Source organism: Polypterus senegalus, chromosome 11, assembly GCF_016835505.1.
Source record: "Polypterus senegalus isolate Bchr_013 chromosome 11, ASM1683550v1, whole genome shotgun sequence".
Lineage (NCBI taxonomy): Eukaryota > Metazoa > Chordata > Cladistia > Polypteriformes > Polypteridae > Polypterus > Polypterus senegalus.
Window position 1 is genome coordinate 54,941,198 of NC_053164.1, and position 23,892 is coordinate 54,965,089.

The 23,892-nt window shown below is 41.9% G+C and overlaps 1 protein-coding gene across 1 annotated transcript in view; it reads right to left on the reverse strand.

Moving 5' to 3' along the window:
• LOC120538551 (antigen WC1.1-like) overlaps nt 1–23,023 on the reverse strand; it is a 41,024-nt gene extending 18,001 nt beyond the window's left edge. Inside the window, exons 1-6 of the mRNA XM_039767945.1 lie at nt 22,871–23,023; nt 22,275–22,579; nt 17,494–17,553; nt 6,881–6,940; nt 5,694–5,762; nt 5,301–5,609 (exon numbers count right to left, since the gene is read on the reverse strand). Coding sequence (XP_039623879.1) covers nt 5,301–5,609; nt 5,694–5,762; nt 6,881–6,932 — 430 coding nt within the window. The 5' untranslated portion in view covers nt 6,933–6,940; nt 17,494–17,553; nt 22,275–22,579; nt 22,871–23,023. The remainder of the gene's footprint in view (nt 1–5,300; nt 5,610–5,693; nt 5,763–6,880; nt 6,941–17,493; nt 17,554–22,274; nt 22,580–22,870) is intronic.
• Between the last annotated feature and the right edge of the window lie 869 nt (nt 23,024–23,892).

Genomic DNA, 23,892 nt, shown 5'->3' on the forward strand with positions numbered 1-23,892 from the left:
TACACGCTTACGTCACTACGCATGCTTTCTGAGAACTTTTATCTAAGCCCTCACGATGGCTCCTAAACGTGCTGCTTTTTCTAAGCCTTCTGACAATAAAACTAAGCGCCAGAGGAAGATGCTTACTATCCAGGAGAAGGTGAAGCTCTTGGATATGTTTAAAGATGGCAATACCCTACAAAAGCCTCCTCACGCATATGAAAAGACAGCCAACGACTGCCTATCAAGATGTTCTTCAGCCGCGCACCCAGACACCCACTGCCTACTCCTAGTACTTCTTCACTGAAGACAACAACGCACCTCCTGAAGATACTGCACCACCTCTGAAGACTCTCCTACTGAGGTCGTACCTTCATAGGTTAGTGGTTGTGTGCAATTAAATGTACAGTACAATAATCTACTATATAAAAGCGTTCGGGATTGTCCTTCCATCCCGTGAGTGCAAAGCGTAGAGGTATTCCGCTTATTACAGACTTACTACTTGCAACTTGAGGTACGAAGCGACGTGATGTGAGCAGAGTTCTGGTGCTCTCATCTTTCCCTTGCTTTTGTACGCGATGCGCTGGAAAAATAGACAAAATGATGTCTCTGGAAATAATTAATGTTGATGGAGTACAAATGCCTCACCGCGTAGTAAATATCAGGGGAGATTGTTTATTCTTGTCTATAGCTTATTTAGTGCATGAAACTCCATCTTTAGCGGTACAGATTCGGTCTGACATTGAACTACTTTGGACAGGCACTTGAGGGGATAAAAAAAAACGTAGGTTTTCGGGAGATGTTATGAATGGGCACTTTGATGTTCTCATTCCCCACACTTACATGCCTGATGTACACATGGAGCGCACAAAAATTTAGGATAAAAGTCGGTCGCCTCAAAAGGCGAGTACGCCTAGTAATATGATATTTGTAACGTCTAATATGTGTTATTTTCTCTTATTTTGTCTAATATATTGGGTAATACGAGTGTAATGGTGACTAAAGGGTGTTATTTCATGTCTAGAGGGCTCTAATAATGTTACAAAACGTATTTAGAAGGTCGTAAACAGGTTTTCTATACTCTAACTGTGAAAATATTCGATTTATAAATAAAGAATCCTACTTCGCGAAAATTCATTTATCACGGTAGAGTCTGGAACGGATTAACCGTGATAAACGAGGGTTCACTGTATATATATGATTTTATAATTTTATTGAAATCACACAACATTCCTTACAAACAGACCAATTTTACAAGAAAAGGACTGAAAACAAATCAACCCTCAGCCCTGAGAAAGAGAGCATGGGCAGCAGAATAAAACTTAAACCTAGTAAAAATAAGTAAACAGATAAATTAATAAGTTATTATAGATAAATGGAGAAGAAAAAGAAAAAAAAAGAAAATGGGGAGCGAATCTGCTTCCTCAGTGCTTTAAAAGGTTATTCTAAAGTGTTATTGATTAGATCCTGCCAGGTTTTGTAAAATTTCTGCACAGATCCTCTGAGAATTCTATTTTTTCCAGTTTCAAATAATATATAACATAAGTTACCCACTAACTTAAATGAGGAGAGTTAGGATTCTTCCATTTGAGCAAGATAAGTCTGCGTGCCAATAGTGTAGTAAATGCAATTACAGTTTGTTTGTCCTACTCCACTTTAAGCCCATCTGGAAGAACACCAAACACAGCTGTTAATTGATTAGGAGGGCTTGTGACACCAAGGTGTCTGAAAGGCATTTAAAAATGTTGGTCCAGAATGTTAATTTAGTGATCGCTCAAAAGAGCTGACCCAGTGAGGCTGGAACTTGATTGCAGCGTTCACAGGTTAGATCTTGCCCTAGAAACATTTTGACAATTTTAAGCGAGACAGTTGTGCTCGATATATAATTTTGAGTTGAATAATTGGTTGTCTGTATATCATTTGGCTTGATGAGTTAAGACAGTGGTATACATGAACAATATTTCAATGGTAAATAGGAATGAGCTATTTTTACCATTTTTTAGACTTTTGTGTACATTTTTCTTCGGAATAAAATGATGCATATGAGTTTTATTAATTTTCCTGAATGTTCACAGTCAGTGTTAATTAATGTAAAATTTATGCTTTAATTACAGTGCTTCCAGAAAGTATTCACAGTGCATAACTTTTCCCACATTTTGTTATATTACAGCCTTATTCCAAAATTAAATTCATTTTTTTCCTCGGAATTCTACACACAACACCCCATAATGACACAGTGAAAAAAGTTTACTTGAGGTTTTTGCAAATTTATTAAAAATAAAAACACTGAGAAATCACATGTACATAAGTATTCACAGCCTTTGCTCAATACTTTGTCGGTGCACCTTTGGCAGCAATTACAGTCTCAAGTCTTTTTTGAATATGATGCCACAAGCTTGGCACAGCTATCCTTGGCCAGTTTCACCCATTCCTTTTTGCAGCACCTCTCAAGCTCCATCAGGTTGAATGGGAAGCGTCGGTGCACAGCCATTTTAAGATCTCTCCAGAGATATTCAATCGGATTCAAGTCTGGGCTCTGGCTGGGCCACTCAAGGACATTCACAGAGCTGTCCTGAAGTTACTCCTTTGATATCTTGGCTGTGTGCTTAGGGTCGTTGTCCTGCTGAAAGATGAACCGTCGCCCCAGTCTGAGGTCAAGTGCGCCGGAGCAGGTTTTCATCCAGGATGTCTCTGTACATTGCTGCAGTCATCTTTCCCTTTATCCTGACTAGTCTCCCAGTTCCTGCTGCTGAAAAACATCCCCACAGCATGATGCTGCCACCACCATGCTTCACTGTAGGGATGATGTTGGCCTGGTGATGAGTGGTGCCTGGTTTCCTCTAAACATGACAGCTGGCATTCACACCCAAGAATTTAATTTTTGTTTCATCAGACCAGAGAATTTTGTTTCTCATGGTCTGAGAGTCCTTCAGGTGCCTTTTGGCAAACTCCAGGCTCCAAGGCTGCCATGTGCCTTTTACTAAGGAGTGGCTTCCATCTGGCCACTCTACCATACAGGCCTGATTGCTGAATTGCTGCAGAGATGGTTGTCCTTCAGCAAGGTTCTCCTCTCTCCACAGAGGACCTCTGGAGCTCTGCCAGAGTGACCATCGGGTTCTTGGTCACCTCCCTGACTAAGGCCCTTCTCCCCCGAACTTCTTCCACTTACGGATGATGGAGGCCACTGTGCTTATTGGGACCTTCAAAGCAGCAGAAATTTTTCTGTAACCTTCCCCAGATTTGTGCCTCGAGACAATCCTGTCTCGGAGGTCCCTGAACAATTCCTTTGACTTCATGCTTGGTTTGTGCTCTGACATGAACTGTCAACTGTGGGACCTTATATAGACAGGAGTGTGCGCCTTTCCAAATCATGTCTAATCAACTGAATTTACCACAGGTGGACTCCAATTAAGCTGCAGAAACATCTTAAGGATGATCAGGGGAAACAGGATGCACCTGAGCTCAATTTTGAGCTTCATGGCAAAGGCTGTGAATACTTATGTACATGTGCTTTCTCAATTTTTTTATTTTTAATAAATTTGCAAAAATCTCAAGTAAACTTTTTTCATGTTGTCATTTTAGGGTGTTGTGTGTAGAATTCTGAGGAAAAAAATGAATTTAATCCTTTTTGGAATAAGACTGTAAAATAACAAAATGTGGAAAAAGGGATGCACTGTGAATACTTTCCGGATGCACTGTAATTATTGTGTTTTCTTTATACATCTAAGAAATTGTCAATAAATTTTGTGTAAAAAGAGAAAAAAAATAGAATCACTGCTATTTATAATGTTTACATTGAGAGTATCAGTCATACTGTATTATATTTTAGCTTGAAAGTAGAAGAGTCTTGCAGCAGAAGTTCAATGAGCTACACTGTGAAGGCAAAAGCCGTACAAACTCTGCTATGACTAATATGTCTGTCCATTATAGTTTGTGGAGTGTATTTCATTTTAAAAGTACACATAAGATAATGTTTCACATTGAATGTTCATTTCTGTTCAGCCCAGCTACTTCAACTGACAGTACAGAACACTTCACAAGTCAAAAATGCTTAGCTGATTTACGGCTGCAGGGAAAGTTATATAAATCAGAGAACTGAATTTATTACTAGTGTGTTGCACCATGTTAGCCATTATGGATGTAGCAAGAAGGCATGCAAAATGACACTTTTTATTGGCTAACTAAAAAGACTACAATATGCAAGCTTTTGAGGGAACTCAGGGCCCTTCTTCAGGCAAGATGTAACACAGAAACAGGAATTCCTTGTGTTTATATAGACACCAGGACAGATGCAGCATTGCAAAACCTTTAAAGTGAGGCATCTTAAATGTAAAAAATCAATTGACCTCTTCAGGCTAAGATTCATTTAGCAAGAGAGGAGAACAATGTATAGGCAACATCTTTGGATAAGATAACTGTTCAACATAGTCTTTTGAAGTTTCTGATGAGTTTTTCAATACATCTGTAGTCAGGTTGTCTGTGTCATTCTGAGAGATGTAAACAATCCTCATTGGCCATAAAACTCTTGTCTCTATTTAAACCATGTTGTAAGGTGTTACATTTCTGCATGAGTTTAATGAGTTTAATTTAAAATTTAACACCTTACAACATGGTTTAAAAAGGGACAAGTGGCCTTGAAAGCTTGTATATTGTAATCTTTTTAGTTAGCCAATGAAAGGTGTCGCTTTGCTTGACTTCTCACTAGGATTACATTTAGAAACCAATAGATTTATAATAAACCAAATTCTGGATAAGTTTAGATTGCTGAGCTCAATCTGATTTGTGCTCAGGCCCTCCAGACCTCAATACAATAAATGAGGAGCCTAAAATACCAGCAGTACCATTTCAGTCATAGAAAGACATAGGATTTAACTAAAATCTAAAACAGAAAAAAATAGAACTGAAGTATTCAATTCAGACCAGACAAATCTACACTCAGTAGCATGTATATGACTGTAGATTCAGACTTAGATAAATGTGTCAACACCAAAATGCACATACTTCTCCTGTAATCATTGCTCTCAACCATCATAGTCCATTTTACCAAATGGTATTTACCATATAACCTTATAAAATAGTAATGAACACAATCACATTTAAAATAAGTGATGTAATATGAATTTTAAAAAAGAGATTAGAATAAGCAGGTTAGTTATATTTGAGAATACATTTCATCATACTGATCTACAGTATACTGAGGCAGTTTCCAGGGTAGAGTACATTCAAAAATTGTAAGAGTGGTAACACTTCATAACTTTCTTACATATTTAAAGAATTCAACAATTATTATGTTTTATTTTCTTATTGTATTGTATTCCAACCTGTGCAGTTCACTCCTGCATCCTCCTTGTGCTCACAGTCATTTTTTCCCAGAGGCTCATGTCGGCAGTCCCATAGGTGGGCCTCGGAGCCCCTGCACCTCACTTTGTTTAGCCAGATGATGCCACTCCCTCCTCCAAACTCCAGTACTGCAGTCACTGCTTTGCCACACTGAAGCTGTCGACAGACCACCTCCACATCCTTCAGGTCCCAGTCGTCATCACAGACTGTTCCCCATGTGTCTCCATACTGTAGTTCTACTCGTCCTGAGCAGTTATTAGTTCCTCCTACCAGTCTCAATGCATGTGGCTCTGTAACATAAACCAGTGATTTATGAATGTTTTTTACTTTCTGCTTCTTTGTTTGATTCTGAAAACAGTCAGCCATGAGCTCACCTGAGCAGTGCTCTTGAGTGAAGTCCTCCAAACAAGACTTGGGATGGCTGGTGTTCACTTTCTTATTTTCTGACAATCATTAAATAGAATTCCCATATTAGCCAGTGCTTTATTATAGTTCCTGTTCAAATTTTATATTAAAAAGTTTACATGTGTTTTGCTACACATTCCCACATACATAACCTTACATTACTTTTTTTTAGACAATGTAGGAACCCAAAATATATAATAGCGTCCAAAAAAGGAATCCTTTTTCATGATTTGGGAAGTTTTTGAAATTACTCCAGAGGGGTAAACACAGGACATTAGAATTCTAAAATAGGCTTGACATCTTTCAGGTACTCCATACCATATGTGATTATGGTGCTACCAGTTGGGCAGATACTACTTTAATAAAATCCCAGGAGCAATGCCCGCAACCCTCATATGGGTGAATTTAGAAGATAGAATTGTATAGGTGGGAGTTCAGTAACAGATGATAGCAGCATTCTCACGTAAACGATGAACTTATGGCAGCCAGCAGAAAATCAATGAGTCTGTCACTGGCTTTCCATCAAATTATGCTTTGCATACTGGCTAGTGTGTTAATCAAAATGCACAAACTAAATAAAGAATAAGTATCAAAGCCCAAACTTTGGAAATATGAGCGACTCTGGTGTGGGATGATTCTTTCTGAAAAGCACAACTGGTGATGAATGAAACTGGCACTACAATAAAGAATTGCAAAGTATGAAATTCAATAAAAAGAAATTTTTTATGTGTTTCAGAACTTTTTGGGGGTATAAAGCAAGGAATATTGCTCTCAGAAAATGTGAAATTTTATCAGTATTTAATGAGGCTATACCTAAATAAGCCGCATTAGGAAACAAGTGAAATTGCCCCATGTTTTGGTTTGAACACGCTGTCATGAAGTTTACTTTAATGAACTACTCTTAAGGTCAATAAAGGATCCCATTTAAAATCATGTAGAATAGCAGAACTGCAGGAGGACAGCAAGTGAACTGGGCGTTGCTGATTAAGCTGTCCTGAGTAGACAAAGACATTCCTAAGCTTATTTAAGTACAGATAAGAAACACTGCTAAAGACAGAAACCTGAAGAAAAAGGCTTATAAAATGATCAAATTATAGCCATTTAAGTATGTAGCTGTTATATATGAATATATATATACATTTTCTTTTACACATACCTGAGATGTTTTCTGTTTTTCTAACTGCCATGTCAGTTCCTACATAATCCATTGGTTGACCTGTGTAAAACAGGTATAAATCAGGTGTTAAATTACAAATTGCTGCTGACCAATATTGTTCAAACAGTGCACTCTCAATTTTTACCCAGAATGCTTCCTTGCTCACTGTGTTCCATATCCTCACAGACACATGCCAGCTTTTGCTGGAGAACACCATCCATCCATCCATTTTCTAACCCGCTGAATCCGAATACAGGGTCACGGGGGTCTGCTGGAGCCAATCCCAGCCAACACAGGGCACAAGGCAGGAACCAATCCTGGGCAGGGTGCCAACCCACCACAGGACACACACCCACACACCCACACACCAAGCACACACTAGGGCCAATTTAGAATCACCAATCCACCTAACCTGCATGTCTTTGGATTGTGGGAGAAAACCGGAGCGCCCGGAGGAAACCCACGCAGACAAGGGGAGAACATGCAAACTCCACGCAGGGAGGACCCGGGAAGCGAACCCAGGTCTCCTAACTACGAGGCAGCAGCGCTACCACTGCGCCACTGCGCCACCGTGCCGCCCGCTGGAGAACACATTTTTCCAAAGGTTTCATTTCCTGAAAAAGTTTGATGATTATTGTACTGTATATGTTTCAACAACAGTTTCATGTTTTTGTTTGTTTATTTCATGTGTACTGCACAGCCAGTGGATACTGAAGGGTAAACATTGCCATTGTGTAACAAGACAACTTTCAGGCTTAATAGTAGCAGATCAGTAAAAAGATGCCATTTTTGTGGGACATGCTAACAATCAAAAACTGAAAACAAAAGTGATGAGGGAACCCTGCTGCTTTCATTACACCTTGAGTTTGTTCAAAAACTTTGATAAACTTGAAGAAATGCTTTGAAGTGAATAGGAAAGGAGAAACAATATTGAAATATTATAATGGTACAATGGTCTAGGGGAGCATTTGCCAAATATGCTGGACTGATTATTGTGGCCAAAACTGTGAAGTGAGCTGTAAGGCAGCAGTGGTAACCTTGACAACAATTGGCCTTATACAAGAAAAGATGCGGATAAAGGTTCTTGTTCCAGCCCAGCTGGAATGCCAACACACTCTTTGTGTTGTCGGCATCTTCTGCCATCTCCCTGCCAAAGGCATGAATTGTTCTATCTTCTCTTTTTCCGGGTCCCACAGCCAGGTAATGGATGAGTACTCATCCTGGAAGGGATGCTGGCCCATAGGTGCTGTCCATGTCACAATATATATACTAGCTGCATGTGGTCTTTGGGACAAAAAAAAAACTGAAAACTCCTTAGCAGTTTTACTATATTACTGAACTTGTCAAGGTGTAAGCTAAATGGGCAGCAAAAGGTCATATCTTGTCCGAGACGGGCATGTAGTTGAGAGCAGTGGTGGTAAAAATTGAGCAGGACAGGCTGAAACCTGTCTCAGGCAAATGTATGCTAGCTTCTTGTGTGAGCATACAACGTGCATGTACCACAAAGCTGAGTTTGTCTGCTTGGGTTGAATGAGAAGTGAGGTGCATGCAAGCTCCAAAAAAATGTAAACGTGCATGCATGCACCATCTAGTGGCTATGATTGAGCTCCATGCACATACACAGGTCATTAGTTTATATATGTCTAATATATATGTTTGACCAAGCCATGAAGTGGTGGTGTGGGACTGACAGTTTTTGAAGTCGGACTCCATGAAGCTGGCACCTCTTTTTTGTTTCTGGTCTATATGTGCAGTGCTTTTCACTTTTTTTATCTCATCAGAAAGATCATAATAAATGTAGGAGATAAAAAAATGTATAGTAATAGATTTTTCGTTGTTGTTATTATTTCACTTGTGAGACTCTGGGAGGGTGAGGGCTTGTTTAAGGTTTGTTTTGACTTGCATTATATAGAGTCAGCAAACAGGCTGGGGTACTGGCTGCAGGTGAGCAGTTTGAAGATCAGAAGACTCGAAGATCAGTTTGAGCAAGACCTGTGCTGGCACTCTTCTGATTGAGCTTTACAGTACTAACAGTTAATCTATGTACAGCAGGGTGTATCAGCACACTCATAGAAGCTGTGATAAAAGGGAACAGTTTAATGTATTCGAGGGGCTGTACTTGTCACTACCTGATCTGTACTGCATTGTCAGGAATATAACATGCTTAATTCAGCATTGAAGACACAATGTACAATGAACCTATGCAGAACAACTAAATATTTATAATATTCTCAATATGTTCAGCTAATGTACACATCAAGTGAAAATACTGTGAGTTTTATTTATTTACTAGCAGAATACCCGCGCTTCGCAGCGGAGAAGTAGTGTGTTAAAGAAGTTATGAAAAAAAAGGAAAAATTTTTTAAAATAACGTAACATGATTGTTAATGTAATTGTTTTGTCATTGATATGAGTGTTGTTCTCATATCTCTCTCTCTCTATATATATATCTATATATATATATATATATATATATATATCTTATGGATGCTGGCCCGGACACACACAGACGGACATCGTAAGTTCCACCACACACTCTTTATTCACACAATATTTACAGTTTAAACGTGCTCTCAAACCCTCTCTTGCACCGATCCCCCAAAGTCCAGGCCTCACAGTTCTCCGTGCCTCTCTCCTGGCCACCTCCAGTCCTCACTCTAGCTCCGTCCTCTTCCACCCGACATCCACCAATGACTGGAGGGAGGCGGCCCCTTAAGTAGGAACCCGGATGGGCTCCAGCTGCTTTCCGGCACTCCTCCGCAGACACACCCCAGTGTGGCGGAAGTGCCGGCAGCGCACCCGGAAGCCGTCCGGGTGTCCCCTGTCGTCTTCCCCCAGAACTTCCTGGTGTGGTGGAAGTGCTAGGCTCCAGACTTCTACAGTCACCGGGGCACCGCCTGGCAGTGGCCACGGGTCCCTACAGGGCTGGGCTTCCAAGCCCTTTACCCGAGGCCCCCAACATAACCAGGGCGGCCTCGTGGTCTGGAGGAGGCACAAGCTCTCCTCCGGTCCTCCTGCCCCGCCAGGCTCCAGCCACAATCTATATATATATATACATATATATATATATATATATATATATATATATATATATATATATATATATATATATATATATATATAGCAAAATACCCGACTTGGCAGCAGAGAAGTAAAAAGATAAGGAAACATTTTAATAATAACGTAACATGATTGACAATGTAATTGTTTTGTCATATACATATATATATATATATATATATATATATATACACATACATGTGTAGATATATACACACACACTCATATACCATGGGGTGCCAAACAGGCAGATACATAGATTTTATGAATATATAAAGTCGACATCAGAATATATAGTCAAAACTTATATAAAGTATAAAGTATATATAAAGTCATTCCCGAATATATAAAGTCAAAACTTGAATATATAAAGTCACTGTCGAATATATAAAGTCAAAACTTGAATATATAAAGTCATTCCCGAATATATAAAGTCAAAACCTGAATATATAAAGTCAGCGTCGGAATTTATAAAGTCATTCCTGATTATATAAAGTCCATCCATTTTCTAACCCGCTGAATCTGAATACAGGGGTCTGCTGGAGCCAATCCCAGCCAACAAGGCAGGAACCAATCCTGGGCAGGGTGCCAACCCACCACAGGACACACACAAACACACCCACACTAGGGCCAATTTAGAATCGCCAATCCACCTAACCTGCATGTCTTTGGATTGTGGGAGGAAACCGGAGCGCCCAGAGAAAACCCACGCAGACACGTGGAGAACATGCAAACTCCACGCAGGGAGGACCCGGGAAGCGAACCCGGGTCTCCTAACTGCGAGGCAGCAGCGCTACCACTGCGCCACCATGCCGCCCTAAATAAAGTCAACATCGGATTATATAAACCAACTCCTGAATATATAAAGTGAAAGTCAAAATCTATTGAATGAAACAACTCTGAACTGAACTAAGTTAACAAAAACATATTCAGAAAAATAAACTAAAAAAACACTGTTTGGTTAATGTTTTGAAAATGATGCATGTGCCCTGCCCAGGATTGGTTCGTGCCTTGCGCCCAGTGTTGGCTGGGATTGGCTCCAACAGATCCCCGTGACCCTGTGGTCGGATTCAACGGGTTGGGAAATGGATGGATATTCCAGCGCTTACTTTATATATTCCAGCGCTGACTTTATATATTCCGACGCTGACTTTATATATTTAAGTTTTGAGTTTATATATTCCAGCGCTTACTTTATATATTCAGAAATATTCCAACGCCATCTTTATATACTCAGGTTTTGACTTTATATATTTGGGAATGACTTTATATATTCAAGTTTTGACTTTATACACTGCTCACAAAAATTAAAGGAACACTTTAAAGAAACACATTAGATACATCAGATCTCAATATGAAGTTGGATATCTATACAAATAACGACAGGGCAATGTCTTAGGAACAAAAGGATGCCAAGTCTTTTAATGGAAATAAAAATTTTCTGCCTACAGAGGGCTCAATTGTGTAGACACCCTAAAATCAGAGTGAAATGAAGATGTGGCAGGCTAGTCCATTTTTTCAAAAACTTAATTTCTGCTACTCAAAATGCTTTTCAGTTTCTTGTGTGGCCCCCACGAGCTTGTATGCATGCTTGACAACGTCGGGGCATGCTCCTAATGAGACGACGCATGGTGTCTTGTGGCATTTCCTCCCAGATCTGTATGAGGGCATCCCTGAGCTGTTGTACAGTCTGAGGAGCAACCTGGCGGCGCCTAATGGACCGAAACATAATGTCCCACAGATGTTCTATTGGGTTTAAGTCAGGGGATCGTGAAGGCCATTCAATTGTTTCAATTCCTTCATCCTCCAGGTACTGCCTGCATACTCTTGCCACATGAGGTTGTGCATTAGGAGGAAACCAGGACCTACTGCACCAGCGTAGGGTCTGACAATGGGTCCAAGGATTTCATCCTTATACCTAATGGCAGTCAAGATGCCGTTGTCTAGCCTGTAGAGGTCTGTGAGTCGCTCCATGGATATGCCTCCAAGATCATCACTGACACACCACCAAACCAGTCATGCTAAACGATGTTACAGGCAGCATAATATTCTCCACGGCTTCTCCTGACCCTTTCCCGTCTTTCACATATACTCAGGGTGAACCTGCTCTCATCTGTGAAAAGCACAGGACGCCAGTGGTGGACCTGCCAATTCTGGTATTCTATGGCAAATGCCAATTGAGCTCCCGGTGCTGTGCAGTGAGCACAGGGCTTAGTAGACATTTGGGCCCTCAGGCAACCCTCATGAAGTCTGTTTCTGATTGTTTGGTCAGAGACATTCACACCAGTGGCCTGCTGGAGGTCATTTTGTAGGGCTCTGGCAGTGCTCATCCTGTTCCTCCTTGCCCAAAGGAGAAGATACTGGTCCTGCTGATGGGTTATGGACCTTCTATGGCCCTCTCCAGCTCTCCTAGAGTAACTGATTGTCTCCTAGAATCTCCTCCATGCCCTTGAGACTGTGCAGGGAGACACAGCACACCTTCTGGCAATGACACGTATTGATGTGCCATCCTGGAGAAGTTGGACTACCTGTGCAACCTCTGTAGGGTCCAGGTATCACCTTGTGCTACTAGTAGTGACAGAGACCGTAGTCAAATGCAAAACGAGTGAAAAAACAGATGAGGAGGGAAAAATGTCAGTGGCCTCCACCTGTTAAACCATTCCTGTTTTGGGGGTCATCTCATTGTTGCCCCTCTAGTGCATCTGTTGTTAATTTCATTAACACCACAGCAGCTGAAACTGATTAACAACCCCTTCTGCTACTTAAGTGACCAGATTAATATCCCATAAGTTTCATTGACTTTATGCTATACTCTGATTAAAAAGTGTTCCTTTAATTCTTTTGAGCAGTATATATGTCATTCGCTCATTTCTTATTGTTTCGCTGCCTTCTCAATTATATAATGCCTGTTTTCTTCAGCGCTTTTTGGAGCTCTTCCTGGTTTTCTACATACTGCGTTGACAGTCAGTTCACGTGATTATGTGGGAGGTGTGATGATGTCACATGAAACTCCGCCCCACGGCTTTTACGCTCAACTCCATTACAGTAAATGGAGAAAATAGCTTCCAGTTATGACCATTACGCATAGAATTTCGAAATGAAACCTGCTCAACTTTTGTAAGGAAGCTGTAAGGAATGAGCCTGCCAAATTTCAGCCTTCTACCTATACGGGAACTTGGAGAATTAGTGATGAGTCAGTGAGTGAGTGAGTGAGTGAGTGAGTCAGTCAGTCAGTCAGTCAGTCAGTCAGTCAGTCAGTCAGTGAGGTCTTTGCCTTTTATTAGTCCATCCATCCATCCATTCTCTTCCGCTTATCCGAGGTTGGGTCGCGGGGGTAGCAGCTTAAGCAGAGAGGCCCAGACTTCCCTCTCCCTGGCCACTTCTTCCAGCTCTTTCGGGAGAATCCCAAAGGCGTTCCCAGGCCAGCCGGGAGACATAGTCCCTCCAGCGTGTCCTGGGTCTTCCCGGGGCCTCCTCCCGTTGGACGTGCCGGAACTCCTCACCAGGGAGGCGTCCAGGAGGCATCCTGATCAGATGCCCGAGCCACCTCATCTGACTCCTCTCGATGCGGAGGAGCAGCGGCTCTACTCTGAGCCCCTCCCGGATGACTGAGCTTCTCACCCTATCTTTAAGGGAAAGCCCAGACACCCTGCGGAGGAAACTCATTTCAGCCGCTTGTATTCGCGATCTCGTTCTTTCGGTCACTACCCATAGCTCATGACCATAGGTGAGGGTAGGAGCGTAGATCGACTGGTAAATTGAGAGCTTTGCCTTACGGCTCAGCTCCTTTTTCACCACGACAGACCGATGCAGAGCCCGCATCACTGCGGATGCCGCACCGATCCGCCTGTCGATCTCACGCTCCATTCTTCCCTCACTCGTGAACAAGACCCGAGATACTTGAACTCCTCCACTTGGGGCAGGATCTCTCCTCCAACCCTGAGAGGGCACTCCACCCTTTTCCGGCTGAGGACCATGCTCTCGGATTTGGAGGTGCTGATTCTCATCCCAGCCGCTTCACACTCAGCTGCGAACCGATCCAGAGAGAGCTGAAGATCACGGCCTGATGAAGCAAACAGGACAACATCATCTGCAAAAGCAGTGACCCAATCCTGAGTCCACCAAACCGACCCCTTCAACACCCTGGCTGCGCCTAGAAATTCTGTCCATAAAAGTTATGAACAGAATGGTGACAAAGGGCAGCCCTGGCGGAGTCCAACTCTCACTGGAAGCGGGCTCGACTTACTGCGGCAATGCGGACCAAGCTCTGACACGGTTGTACAGAGACCGAACAGCTCTTATCAGGGGTCCGTACCCCATACTCCCGAGCACCCCCACAGGATTCCCGAGGGACACGGTCGAATGCCTTTTCCAAGTCCACAAAACACATGTAGACCGGTCGGGCAAACTCCCATGCACCCTCCAGGACTCTGCTAAGGGTGAAGAGCTGGTCCACTGTTCCGCGACCAGGACGAAAACCACACTGTTCCTCCTGAATCCGAGGTTCACTATCCGACGGACCCTCCTCTCCAGAACCCCGAATAGACTTTTCCAGGGAGGCTGAGGAGTGTGATCCCTCTATAGTTGGAACACACCCTCCGGTCCCCTTTTAAAGAGGGGACCACCACCCCGTCTGCCAATCCAGAGGCACTGTCCCGATGTCCATGCGATGTTGCAGAGGCGTGTCAACCAAGACAGTCCTACAACATCCAGAGCCTTAAGGAACTCGGCGATCTCATCCACCCGGGGCCCTGCCACCAAGGAGTTTTTGACCACCTCGGTGACTTCAGTCCCAGAGATGGGAGAGCCCACCTCAGAGTCCCCAGGCTCTGCTTCCTCATTGGAAGGCATGTTAGTGGGATTGAGGAGGTCTTGAAGTACTCCTCCCACCGACCCTAGCGTCAGTCGAGGTCAGCAGCGCACCATCCCCACCATATACGGTGTTGACACTGCACTGCTTCCCCTCCTGAGACGCGGACGGTGGACCAGAATCTCCTCGAAGCCGTCCAAAGTCGTTCTCCATGGCCTCTCAAACTCCTCCCATGCCCGAGTTTTGCCTCAGCAACAACCGGCCGCGTTCGCTTGGCCTGCGGTACCTATCAGCTGCCTCCAGAGACCCACAGGACAAAAAGTCCTATAGGACTCCTTCTTCAGCTTGACGGCATCCCTCACGCGGTGTCCACCAACGGGTTCGGGATTGCCGCCACGACAGGCACCGACCACCTTGCGGCCACAGCTCCGGTCAGCCGCCTCAACAATAGAGGCACGGAACATGGCCCATTCGACTCAATGTCCCCACCTCCCTCGGGGCGTGGTTGAAGTTCTGCGGAGGTGGGAGTTGAAGCTACTTCTGACAGGGGACTCTGCCAGCCGTTCCCAGCAGACCCTCACAACACGTTTGGGCCTACCAGGTCTGACCGGCATCTTCCCCACCATCGAAGCCAACTCACCACCAGGTGGTGATCAGTTGACAGCTCCGCCCCTCTCTTCACCCGAGTGTCCAAGACATATGGCGCAAGTCCGGCGACACGACCACAAAGTCGATCATCGACCTGAGGCCTAGGGTGTCCTGGTGCCAAGTGCACATATGAACACCCTTATGCTTGAACATGGTGTTCGTTATGGACAATCCATGACGAGCACAGAAGTCCAATAACAAAACACCGCTCGGGTTCAGATCGGGGGGGCCATTCCTCCCAATCACGCCCTTCCAGGTCTCACTGTCATTGCCCACGTGAGCATTGAAGTCTCCCAGCAAAACGAGGGAATCCCAGAAGGTATGCCCTCTAGCAACCCTCCAGAGACTCCAAAAGGGTGGATACTCCAAACTGCTGTTCGGCATACGCACAAACAACAGTCAGGACCCTTCCCCACCCGAAGGAGGGAGGCCACCCTCTCGTCCACGGGTAAACCCCAATGCACAGGCTCCGAGTCGGGGGCAATAAGTATGCCCACACCTGCTCGGCGCCTCACACGGGGCAACTCCAGAGTGGTAGAGAGTCCAGCCCCTCTCAAGAAGATTGGTTCCAGAGTCCAAGCTGTGCGTCGAGGTGAGTCCGACTATATCTAGCCGGAACCTCTCGACCTCGCGCACTAGCTCAGGCTCCTTCCCCTTCAGAGAGGTGACATTCCATGTCCCAAGAGCCAGTTTCTGTAGCCGAGGATCAGACCGCCAAGGTCCCGCCTCGCCACCACCCAACTCACACTGCACCCAACCTCCTTGGCCCCTCCCATAGGTGGTGAGCCCATGGGGAGGAGGACCCACGTTACCTCTTCGGGCTGTGCCCGGCCGAGCCCCATGGGTGCAGGCCCGCCACCAGGCGCTCGCCATCGAGCCCCACCTCCAGGCCTGGCTCCAGAGGGGGGCCCCGGTGACCCGCGTCCGGGCAAGGGAAAACGTCGTCCAAAGGTTTCGCTCATCATTGGAGGTTTGTTGAACCGCTCTTTGTCTCATCCCTCACCTAGGACCAGTTTGCCTTGGGTGGCCTACCAGGGGCATAAAGCCCCGGACAACATAGCTCCTAGGATCATTGGGACACGCAAACCCCTCCACCACGATAAGGTGACGGTTCAAGGAGGAGCCTTTTATTAGTATAGATTTATTTTTTAAATGCATGTAGGGCACAAATTCAGCTGGAGTCCCGATCAGGTAATGGCTTCATGAAGCAGACTGAGCAGTGTTGTAAAGTGTGAAGTGAACTATACTTATAGCACACACGCATGAAAGTTCTGTGTATACCAGTTCAGGGAATGACATCCTCAATTAACATGGCTGCTACAGCTCAGTGATGTTACACTGCCCTCAAAAAGCAAAATTGGATGCTAGAAACAAATGTAAGCCTAAATCAGCTGCATGGTGAATTTTCAGGGAAATATTCAATGAACAAGGTGACCCACAAACCTTGTTAATTTGCTGCAAAAAATGCTTTGGAAAATTTTGTTGATCAATCCTAGTGAACAGGCCATGAATAAGAAATTTGTCACACTGCAGATTTACTTTGGGGGAAAATGACCCACAAAATCATCTTCCACCATTTAAAGAGAGCTCTGGACAAAGTCTGTTTCTTGTGACATTAACTTGCACAGAGAGAGCTTTTACTGATTTGAAATGACTCACTCTTACCACTGCATAATAATGTCCTGCATGTCAATGCAGAAGGCACTTAACAACACAAGCTAAGCATATTGTTTAAAAAAATATAATTTAATGATTAGCTACATTAGTAAAAGTTTCAAACTTTCACTGGTTGTCTGCTGAAATAACTACAATCAAATAATGTAGTGCATACAGGGTAGTATTGTAATGTAAATTCATAGACTTAAAAGTGAGTGAGTAAGAAAGCCAAACCTGTGAAAATTTGACAGGCTCTTGTGCATAGTGATGGGGTGATTTCTTCAGAAAATCACAGCTAGTGCTGAGGGAAACTGAGATTAAAAATTCCAAATTTTTTGGGATGGAAAACAAGAAACATTGTTCCCAAAAATGTGAAATTTTAACTGTATTTAATGAGGCTATAACTAAATACGCAGCGTTCTGAAATAACTGAACATACCCGTTGAGTCTTCATAGAAGTATGATGGTGCCTCATACGTTTCAGAGTCCTGCGGTACACCTACAATATGTAAAACAGACATCAATCAGCTGTCAAATTATATATTGAAAATGAACAATATTGTTGTCAATTTTTAACCAGACTGCTGTGTTGCTCACTTTCTTCCACATCCTCATAGTCATACAGAAGCTTTTCAGGCATAAAGCTCTCTGATAAAAAAGATGTCTGTCAGATTAGTTAAATAAATGATTACTGAATTGACTGAGAGCTGAGCAGAGGCCCTTTTCTCCAAGAAACAAAAATGAGGCAGGAATGAATCCTGGGAGGAAAACCATTTCCCTCACTTTATGGCATGTACATATCAACACACATTCATGTCATGTCAATTTAAAGATGTCAGTTAACTTAAACACACACGTTTGTTTTGTGGGAAGAACACACAGCACTTAAAGAAAATCCCAGTGTAAACCTGTTGAAGAGAAAACTATTTGCTGCTAGACTTAAAATTGAACCCCGGTTAGTAAAGCTATGATGCCATACTCAAGGCATTACTGTGCATCCTACAGGCTGCTAATAATGTTAAAATGCAGCATACCATTCATTATCTCAAGATTCTTAACAGCAATATGACACTGTTGAAATTTAGTAAGAAAATGAGTATGCATATGACAGTGAGTGTGACTGTGATATACTGGTGTCCCATTTAGAGCTGGTTCATGCTTTGAGCTGAATTCTACTTTTATATGATCTGGCTCCTCATAAAGTCTGTAAAGGATGAAAATGTGTTTGGAAAATGGATGTGAAAGCCAAGAATATCGAGACAGTTGGAGATCTGAGTGCCCTGACACCCACCAAGATTAAAACTGTCGATCCACTCCCCTAAATTCTCAAACATAATGAAAGCCCTCAAGTCCTACCAACAGCAGTGGAAGCTAAGGGGTGCTGATGATCTGAAAGGGTTTAATACAAAGGAAAAAAATAACCTCTGAGCCTGGAGATGAAAAGGACTAGCTGGGCAATGAGAAGCTTTAGATAAGTTTGGTGGACGCCCCACCTGCAGAGGTGGTGAATATCAAGCCGGCAGTGGATTTAGCTTCAAACGTGGAAACCCTGGGCACTTGGTTCACCTATGAAGGCCTAGACAAATTGGCAGTTCTTAGTGATGTGATCAGTTGAACAACATGATGAACAGTATTGTTCCATGTGAAGGCCTTGTTGAGCAGAACATAGTGGACTTCAGCGTGTTCATAGCGGCTGGATTTTTTATAATATTAGAAATTCAACAAGAACGCTGCACGCTAAAAATAATAAAACCAAAGACTTGACCAAAAGACAAGGACAGCCCACCGTTGAACCCTGCTCATGCTTTTTTACTGTATGTTTCATTTTATTGTGTATTTTGGAATAAAGGAGCATTCATTCCTATAAAAAAAAGAATATTTTGACTTGAACTGTACCCAAACATCAATTTCTGAATGCTATAGTTTATAAGCTGAGTATGCTGAAAAAAAAAATAGTTGGACTGTCCAACTACATTAATAAAATCCTCAGAGTCAAGTCATCACCATCATGCTGGTTGGTTGAAATACAATTATATTGATGTTTAGTAAACGGTGGGCTTATGGCAGCTTCCAGAAAAAGAGAAAACTATGAATTTAATTTCTTTCATGCTGTTATTGGTTGTCTGACTAAACAATTTCCATCAAATAATTATTATGTTTTACATAAAGTCTAGTATTTTAATCAAAATGTATACACTTAAGTGTAAATAAGTATCAAAGCCCAACCTGTGGACCTATGAACAGGTCTGGTGTCTAGAGCAGAAGTGATTCCCTTTAAAACTTACAACTAATGATAAGTGAAACTGATATAAAAATGTGGAAATACAAACCAAGAAACACACACACACACCGACACACACAATTTAAGATTTCATATTTTTTTTTATGGAAACAAAAGTATTCTGAAATGTATTGCTTGTTATTGCCGTTGTAGGTGGAGTTCTATTTGTGACATAGCAAGCTTCCTGTTTTTATAGGTATCCTGCTACTGGTGATGGAATGCAAGCTCATACAATATTTTATCAAAGTCTTGTTCACATTGTTTATGTTAAGGTCAAAATAGCTTGACAAGATTTATTTGTTTACGTTGCTGATGTATGTTGAATGATGCTATAGAGTTAGCCATTTTCTTATCTTCACCATCATTCGGTATATATTCTTAAAAAAATCTCTTAAGTACTTTAGCAAGTAGGCCCTAGCATTAGGCTATTGAACAGCTTTTGCTTACTGATTCTAATTTTTGTTTTGCCCTTTTATTTAGCTGTTTTAATTATTTTTACGTTCTTGTTATTGTCTGACTGCCTTTTCAACGTTTCTGGTGTATTTTGCATCTCCTGGTTTTAAAATTTTTTTTTTACCTCACAATAACCATAGACTGTTCATCTCCATCCATCCATCCATTATCCAACCCGCTATATCCTAACTACAGGGTCACAGGGGTCTGCTGGAGCCAATCCCAGCCAACACAGGGCGCAAGGCAGGAAACAAATCCCAGACAGGGCACACACACACACACCAAACACAAACTAGGGACAATTTAGAATCACCAACGCACCTGACCTGCATGTCTTTGGACTGTGGGAGGAAACCGGAGTACCAGGAGGAAACCCACGCAGACTTGGGGAGAACATGCAAACTCCATGCAGGGAGGACCCGGGAAGCGAACCCGAGTCTCATAACTGCGAGGCAGACTGTTCATCTCATTGCAGTAATACATAGTACCAAAACACCCACAACATATGGATAACAGCTCAATTAAATGTCTTCATGTGACAAGAAATGAGTCTACTGATTTTTTTTATGTCATTGACATTTATATTTAAATTCTAAATGATAGACGGGTGTGTGCAGAATTAACGATGAGCACACTTCAAGACAGGAACCAAGCACATTTCTCCATCCATCCATTGTCCAACCTTCTATATCCTAACTACAGGGTCACAGGGGTCTGCTGGAGCCAGTCCCAGCCAACACAGGGCACAAGGCAAGAAACAAACCTTGGGCAGGGTGCCAACCCACCGCAGGGCACACACACACCAAGGACAATTTAGGATCGCTGATGAACCTAACCTGCATGTTTTTGGACTGTGGGAGGAAATCAACACAGAAACAGGGAGAATATTCAAACTCCACGCAGGGAGGACCCGGGATGCAAACACAGGTCTCCTTACTGCGAGGCAGCAGTGCTACCACTGCGCCACCGTGGCGCCCTGCACATTTCTTCTTGTGTCAGTTGCACTATTTTTTCTGAAAGACAAAACCTGTTTGTTTCATGGTTTTTTTTTGCAAAGTAAAATGCTGAAGTTCATTACAGATTCAATATTTTAGAAATTGTTTCGATCATCACTACTCATTGTATGAGCCATTTAAAAGAAAATATTCTGCTTGAAAATTGTGTTTAATTCTGCAGAATATTGATAGGTTTGTGTATTTTATAATGTAACAGAATACCTGAATAGACACAGAGCAACTGAACAATCAAAAAGTTGCTGTTTCACACAAAACAAATGTTTAGTATAAATTAAAAACTGTTTTGGGCTCAGAGCCAATATTCATCCTAATTTATCCACTCACCCCAAAAAAATCCTAGAATATTTCGCATTTTAAGTCTTAATAGTTCTGGAGAGGATGATGTTAGCCAGGAGAAATCTACACCAAGCCATCACAAAAATAAAATAAATGTTCAGTCCTACAAGGAAATATGGTGGGGCACTCCAGCAAAAAATACAAAAGAACACATTCGTCTTCTAAGACACATCTCACTATTAATCTGAGATCCCACAACCAGTAGGTAGCTTTGGTTTGTGTTTCCGGCTCAAGGGTGTTGCTGTTCCCTGATTCTCCTCCAGATGTTCCTCTCACTCCATTCCTTTTTGGGTTAAGTTCCCTTTTTGCAACCTGTCCTGTCCACGCAGCGTCTCCTCCTTAAAAGTGCAGGTCCCCTCTCTTTCTTCTACAAGATGAACCCACATCGTCACACAAATTCCCATGCACACATTTAAAGAGAGAACAAACAAAACATGAGGCCAACTAAAGTTCATGTGGCACTCGCTACAAGTATCATACTTGCCTAATCAAGTTTTGATGTTGGGGCACAAATTCAGTATTGGGCACAAAATAGGAAACAGCTCTGCACTGGACACCAGTCTATCTAAGGACCCACACACACCCACACTGAGCTACTTAGTATTATAAGTGAACCTCACCTGCACATCTGCGGCTGTGGAAGGCTAACCAGACTATCCATAGAAAAATCCACAAAACATTTATTATGAATATGATTTGAACCCATAATGACAATTTAGCAAGGTAGAGATAGCCACTGGGCAACCAGTTTGCCCTTTTTTAATCTTATTATCAAAAGTCTTTGAAGTACCCTAATCACTAAAGAAAAAAAAATACAAAGGTGATAACACTGACTGGTCACCATGGACATAACAATGACTTGCTATTATAGAAACAATACTGATCAAGGACACGGTAAAAACAGACTGTTTTAGAAAAAATAATAAGAATTTGACAAAATTAATGTGTGATTTTTTTAAAAGAAAACAAAGTAATTTCTTCATGTTTGCTGGTGACCCTGTATATTGTAAATCAAAGTTAAATTTGCAGAACATGTGCTTCATACCTACTGTCTTAACTCCCTCTGTCATGTTATTTGTATTATAGTTTTATCCTAGTACATGGAATATATAAAAAAATAGTTATTTATTTTACCTGAGCAAGATAATTCTGCTACTTCTTTCTGAGTGCATGTATTTTTACCCCAGGGAGAAGAGGACACTGCCAGATAGAAGCCTCATGTCCTCTGCATCGCACATTGTCCAACCATTTTGGGTCAGGGTCCAATTTTGATAATTCTTCTTTAATACTGGGGCTAAGGCTTTCACAGCCTAATTCTTGACAGATCATGGCAGCAGTGGTCTTATCCATGTCATTAGCACAGACGCTGCCCCAAGAGTTGTTATAGAAAACCTGAAGTTGTCCAGAGCAGCCATCAGTTAACTTCAGCATCTTGAATTCTGTCAAAACACAATTTAACAAACAAAACATTTATTACATTTGTTAATATATTCTATTTATTAGTAAAAACAGAAAATATGTTCTGATGAGTTGCATATACGGTAATTTTAAATATTTAGCCTTTTCCATAAAGAATTACAAAGGAAGATGAAGTAAGAGATTATTATTAAGGATAGTAGTGTCATTCCAAATATTGTTAAATGATAAAAATACCCATAATAGATGTTGTGATTTTTTGGCCTCTAACAAACTTTTCTATGAACATTTAAAATGATTTGAGCTGGCTTTACCTGTACAGTTCACTCCAACATCCTCCTTATGTCTACAGTTATGTTGTCCCCATGTTTCATGTCCACACTCCAACAGAGATGATTCATTCCCCTTACAGTTTACATCATCCAGCCAGATGTGTCCCCTTCCTGGTCCATATGAGACTGGTGCAGTAGTATCTACAGGTAATTTACACTGGAGCTCCCGACAAACCACAAATGCATCAGCCAGATCCCAGGAGTCATCACACACTGTACCCCATGATCCACTGTAGAGAACCTCCAGTCTTCCATCACAGATGCCTTGTCCATCAGTCAGCCTAAGGGAAAAGTGATCTGCACAACAGAAATGAGAGACACTGATGTGTAACCAGTCACTACATACAACTAACAGTGGAATATGACTGAAAAATATGTGATACTTAATATCTTTTTAACCTTTAGTAGCCAGACAACAACAATCAGAGTCATGTCTTTCACTTAAAGAATTTTCTGTAGCCCAAGATTATGAGATACCCTTGTATAGAAACATTAAAAACCTTCTCTACTTCATCTTTCACACACCTAGAACTAGCTGCCCAGATCTATTAAATTGAGCTCTTTCATGTTTCATTTAGGCCTCTTGTGAAATGCACAAAGGACAGCTCAGAGAAACAAATTTTCTCTATGGCTATAATATGCTTGTGTTCTTTCAAAAATATTTAGATTCTTCACCTGATGATAGAATTCAGAAGAATGTGGGAATTAAAATTGAAGTGCCAAAGCTAGTTTGTATATATTTTTTTCTTAGTGTTCCAGTTGTTTGTCACAATATGCAAACAGTTTTAGAAATATTATATAATTTACATAATTCTTAATGTTTCAACTGTTTAATACAATCAATGCATAATTCAACACTTTGTGGCTTCTCTAAAAGCAAATTTCTGTGGACTGGCATGATTTAAAAACAAACATAATGACACTTGAGGTTTATGGGAATCTACAAGTTGAGTTTGTATCTTATAGAAGCAATATCTTTTTTTAGTAAATAACTGTATATATTT